The sequence below is a fragment of the Diadema antillarum genome, unplaced genomic scaffold (genome assembly GCF_040938485.1).
Source record: "Diadema antillarum isolate AM-2024a unplaced genomic scaffold, OU_Dant_1.0 scf00000226, whole genome shotgun sequence".
Lineage (NCBI taxonomy): Eukaryota > Metazoa > Echinodermata > Echinoidea > Diadematoida > Diadematidae > Diadema > Diadema antillarum.
The window spans coordinates 101,294-107,192 of NW_027271115.1; the positions used below are offsets into that span (position 1 = coordinate 101,294).

At 39.1% G+C, this 5,899-nt stretch overlaps 1 protein-coding gene across 1 annotated transcript; it reads right to left on the bottom strand.

The window, feature by feature from the left end:
* Nucleotides 1-1,777: 1,777 nt before the first annotated feature.
* LOC139724649 (uncharacterized) lies at nucleotides 1,778-5,129 on the bottom strand. Its single transcript, XM_071635780.1, has 2 exons — nucleotides 4,608-5,129; nucleotides 1,778-1,786 (listed from the first exon to the last, which is right to left on the bottom strand). The coding sequence occupies exons 1-2, from the start codon at nucleotides 5,127-5,129 to the stop codon at nucleotides 1,778-1,780; spliced, it is 531 nt and encodes a 176-aa protein (XP_071491881.1).
* Between the last annotated feature and the right edge of the window lie 770 nt (nucleotides 5,130-5,899).

Below are 5,899 nucleotides of genomic sequence, written 5' to 3' on the forward strand. Positions count from 1 at the left end.
GCTATCAAACTTAAAGGGATCGTACAGTTCTGGTTGAGACCTAATTTCAGGTTTCTAACATTTTTAGGTGAGATAATGAGAAATCTCTTATGAAATGTGAAAGAGCATGTAATTCTATGAGGAATTCAACATTTATTTGATAAAAATTGGTTTTGAAATGGCTGAGATATCCAAAAAAGAGCGATTCTAATAAAGTGTGGGACCCACACTTTGTAACGATCGCTTTGTTTTACTATGTTTTTGGATGTTTCAGTCATTCCAAACCCGATTTTCATCAAATAAACTTTGAATTCCTCTTAAAATGGTATGTTCTGTGCTATATCATAAGTGTTTTCTTGGTATCTCGCAAAAATTTAAAAGCCCAATTCTCATCTCCACCAATACTGTACTATCCCTTTAAAGGCAAATCTAGTGTGTGTAACAACAACTGATTTGTGGAGACAATGGTCTTATGAGGATTAACAGAGGAGGGGAAAGAGAAAGTATCTATGGAGATGGAGGTGCGTTTTTTTTTTCCTGGTGAAAATGAAGATATGTTGAGCGATGTGCAAAGATATTCAGCTCCATTGAATTTCAAAAGAGAGAGAAAAAAATTACCTTAAGGCTTGCAATTTGATTAAGTTCATTATATCATCATGACATTCTTACAATATAATATGGTTATGAATGATAATGATGATGATGACGACGATGATGATGATGATGTACTGATGATTTGTTGTTGTTGTCGTCGTAATGATTGTATTTTGTTCGTGTTTTGTATAATGTAATTTATTTTGCCTCACTGTATTTTTATCGATGTAAATCAGACGTAATTCAGCCATTCGGCTGCGAAGTTTGATGATCAATAAACCATTCATGCATTCATTCATTCATTCATGATGTTGATGATGTGGATGATGATGCTTATGTTCTTGATGTTGACGATGATGATGGTGGTGGTAGTGATAAGTGCTGGTGATAATTACAATTCGTATAATCGACATTGATATTACCTTGTGTAACTAGTCGAGTCTATTTATGGGTTCTGTTCACTCAGTCACAAATGGTCGAGTATACCAAACGTCAGAATGATCCATGATACGTAGTGGACATTCACATGATGAAAAGAGATATACAACTAAAGTGTCAGCTTGTGAGAAATGGCTAGATTGGTGACAGAACGGGAGAATAAAGAAAACCAATCATACATACATCGGCTGCAAAAGAGACGACGAAACAGACATACAAAAAGACAAAAACGGACCGAGATATGGACAGAAAAGAAGGTGTCAATGCCTTCATCTGTTGAAGCAGAAATGTAAGAGGTCAAATATTAAGACTTGTGCAGAAATATTTTTCGATCATAATGTTGCTGTTTTTTCAATGCATGATTTCAAGGAAGAATCGACTAACCGAGGGGTCGCATAATCTTAGGTCTACCAGCGCAGAACAATCGAAATCAAACCTTAATGAACTTCAAAATATCAACTTCAAAGTCTGCTCACTCATCGGATTCAGCATAGGCAGCATTATGCATTATACAGTAGCAATGATGATGATTTAAATAACGAAACAAAAACAACAACCAAGACTCGTAAAAACAACACCACCTCGTCATAACAGCACACCCACGTAAACTTCACACATCTTTTCCATGACTCTTCGAGACGCAGTATCTCTTAGGAGGAATACCGCCAAACTTGTTTTTGTCCCTCTATTATGGCGGGAAAGCCGCCAACCAAGCGAAGGTGACGAAAACGTCTGTCTCCCTTTCTTTCTTCCTTTTTTTTTCGTCCTAGCCCTCCTAAAGAAGAGAAAGAGAGAATAAGAAGAGGAAAAGAGAGGGAGTAAGAGAGATGGAAAGAGAGAGGGAAGAAAAAAAAGAGTAGAGAAACAAATACTGCGATTTATGGTGCTTGAACTTTAGCCCGATGCTAAATTATTCGACCCAATTGTTTTGTGAGTTTGATTGAAATACGCAAGCGCTTAACGTGACAAGCGCTATAATGAAATGCCAAGACGCAGCTCACTTTTGTTTCCCTGAAGTAAATTTGCCCCTATGAGTATACAACTTACTATCTGGTGATGTTAAATGTTTTTTTTTTTTTTTGTAGCTTTCCAATTTTTTTTTCCACATTTTCTGCTGCTAACCGAGAGGTAAAGCCCGTCATTTGTCACTTTATGATTGATTGGATAAGCGATTCCCTTCGACTACGCCGCGCCCCTGTATGCCCAGCGTTTCCCTTTGATTATGTCCACGTTGCTATTATTCGTCACTTAAGACACTATGGCTTCGCTCAAACATTTTAGAGAGAAGGGCTGAATAGGCAGGCTCCGTGGACACACGCATTTCAAGGTAAAGTCACGTGACATCCACTGGCCAGTGGGTGTATTTGTATCCAACAAAACGAAATCAGAAAAGTCAGTACTATTGTGATGAAATAATAGAGCACAAAGTCATGGAGTTAGCAATTTTAGAGCGATTTATTAATTTGATGTAAAATAACTCTATGAGAAAAAAAAACACCTGAAAATGTGTGCAATACGAGTGTTTGTTAATATACCATAGATAGCACAATCAAAAGAAGCACAGTTGAGAGTCTGGCCCGAATGTACGATGCCATTACACACTAGTTCGTCGATCATGGTCTGTTTTTACTTCAAATGATAGAGTGATATAATAGAGTGATATACCTTCTGATAATCGAATCACTCAAACAGCTCATGTCTGACTGATTTTGATTGTGATTGTCACTTTCATTATCACTAAGGTTTACTTATCATTGTCATTATTTCTCAATGTCTACAATACAACGATTATAATCAATTTATGCTATTTCTGTATTCATTATCATTGTCATTATCAGTATTATATATTATTATCATCATCATCATCATCATCATCATAATCAACATCAACGTTATCAACTGCATTTTAACAAAATGAACTCATTCATGTAGATCTATATGATCCACTCAATCTCTGACGTTTTGAAATGAAAAAAGAAAAATCCGAAAATGTGTATAATGATTTTTGCGCTGTGCAGTTATTGACGTAAAACTTCTGCCTCCGGACGTAAAAACGTCGAAGTGAATTGAAATGACATTGATACCTTTCTCGTGTTTGCTTTGTAGGCTGAAATCTTGTTAGTTTTTTTTTTCTTCCTTTTTGTTCCCCCTATCTCAAAAATTACTATTTATATATTTGTATTCATAACATAATTTTGCTCCTCGAGCAAGCCAAGTGACGACTACTCTCAAGAACTGTTTTTTTTTTCATGCCATTTCATCTTTATTAACGATTAATCAAGCGCTGAATTATGGACAGAGGATGCAAAAGAAACAAGTGGGTCTACAATCTGCATTTAGAATCACAACGTTGCCAACTCTACACTTTGTTGTGTTATTAAAGTATTCTACAAATAACGCGATGTGAAATTCAGTGTCCTAAAACTAAAAAGGCTGCGATGCCTTTTCACAAGTACACTGATATAGTCACAGCATGGGTATACAGCATTAGCTGCTTCGCAGAAACCTCAAATGAAAATTTATTCCGAGCATTTAAACATTCCTACCCTTGGACGCTTTAAAACTTACCCACATAATTAGTAATATCCTTTATCGTTATTGTTATTATTGTTATTATTATTATTATTATTGTTATTATTATTATTATTATTATTATCTCTATCTCCACAAGATATCTCTTGGAGATCTATATCACGTCAAGTTCCATCCTGGAACCTTAGACTTCCAGTACTTTTCTCAGGATTCGTGCCGTCCCCAGCAATGCTGCTTTTTGGAGCGTTTGCACTCAATCTGGCACACCAACGTCGTCCAAGTGCCGTCGCAGCTGCTTTGGCGTTGTTCCGAGTGCTCCAACGACAATAGGGATCACCTTCGTTCTCATATTCCACAGGCGGCGAAGCTCTCTGGCAAGGTCTTGGTACTTCTCTATCTTTTCCTTCTCCTTCTCGGCTACTCTGCTGTCTCCCGGTACCGCGACATCGACGATTGTGCACATCTGTCGAGCCCTTTCTACGACGATGATATCCGATGATTTTAACTTGATCATTTTCAGAAACTTTCTGTGGTTCGTGCATATACCATTTGCTCTCACATGGTATTTCATGTTTTCTGCAAAGCTCCCAGTGAAGGACTTGTGCCAGTTTGTCATGTCGTCTTTTGTACTCCTTTTGCGCCAATTTACTACAGCCACATACGATATGTTGCACTGTCTCGTCTCTTTCTCGGCATATCCTGCATGTGGCATCCACATCTCTCTTCTGTATCTTGGCTTTCAGAGCATTTGTTGACAGTGCTTGCTCTTGGGCAGCAATGATCAGTCCTTCTGTCTCCTTCTTCAGTTCTCCTTTCTTCAGCCATAACCATGTGTCATTACTGCTGATGTTCTCCGTCTCTCTGCAAAACTGCCCGTGCAGCTGCTTTTCTCTCCACTTTGCGGATCTTTCTGTTCGTTTCTGGCTTTTGAAAGTAAGTGGATCAGTGGCGTTTACATTATTTCCACTTTCAACCAGAACGGCTCGAAGGAGTTTTTCCTCACTGCTGTTTATGTAATTGTTGAGGCTGATTTGCTCCATTTCAACGCAATCTGACGCACTCACGAGCCCTCGGCCTCCTTCTTTCCTTGGCAGGTACAACCTGTCGACATCAGCACTCATTTGGTGGGTTTTGTAGATCGAGAGCATCTTTCTTGTCTTCCGATCCATACCAGCCAGTTCCGCCTTCGTCCATTCGACCACTCCTCCTGTGTATCTCAAAACTGCTACCGCCCAGGTGTTTAGAGGTGTGATCAAGTGTCCGCCATTTAAGTGTGATTTTAGTACACTTTTTACACGTGAGAAGTACTCCTTCGTCACAGACACTTTGATAGCATTGTTCGAGACATCATCAGATTCCAACACTCCGAGGTATTTGTAATTCTCTCCTTCCTCCAAACTCTGTAGTATTCTTCCATCAGGGAGTGGTATTCCTGCACTCTTCACTCGTCTCCCTCTCTTCATAACCAGGGTAGAGCACTTGTTGATGCCGAAGTCCATGCCGATGTCTTTGCTGACCAGACGAACCGTTTGAATTAGCTTGTCGCACTGCTTCTCGTCTTTACAAAAGAGCTTAAGGTCGTCCATGAACAGCAGATGATTGAGGGAGCCATGATTTCCTCCGAGGTCATAACCGGCCGATACATTTCGCAGAACGCTTGTAAGTGGAATGAGTGATATAACGAAGAGGAGAGGTGACAGTGAGTCCCCTTGGAATATTCCTCGTTGTATTCTCACCTATTATTATTATTATTATTATTATTATTATTATTATTATTATTATATTATCATCATCATCATCATCATCATCGCGTGATCATAGCTCGTGAACAGACACGCACGCACGCACACACACACACACACACACGGGAATTTATTCCTGTATATCATGATAACTCCTTGGCTAAACGCTTACGAAGGTTAACAGCCGCGCTGGTCGCGGCGTGCCTTGCCTATTTACCCCCTTCTCGAGCTCATCAAAGAGGCAATCGATGACTCCATTGACATTGCTATTTAGGCGTATGTCTCACTCAACGTGAGGCGAACGATTCCCCACGATGTCCAATCGGTTTGCCGAGTGTAGAGATGTGACGTCATGGCGATGTATTTCCGCTGCAACTGTGGGGGAGAAAACATGAAAGGTATCAATTCCCTCTTCATGAATAAATCGTTACAACATAAAACAATCACCGAGTTCGACAATCTGACGATGTAAGCCTACTAAAATTGTTAAAATATTCAATGGCATAAACTATGGTGTGTTAAAACAAAAACGAAGCTACAATAGTCACTTGAATTCGAAATGCTTTTGAAAGGCATTTGTCATAGTGCAAACGTTATTATCATACATACATGTA

Bases quoted from the DNA above. Each gene is read 5' to 3' on its own strand.
- LOC139724649 (XM_071635780.1), bottom strand. From the start codon at position 5,129: ATGGACGACCTTAAGCTCTTTTGTAAAGACGAGAAGCAGTGCGACAAG.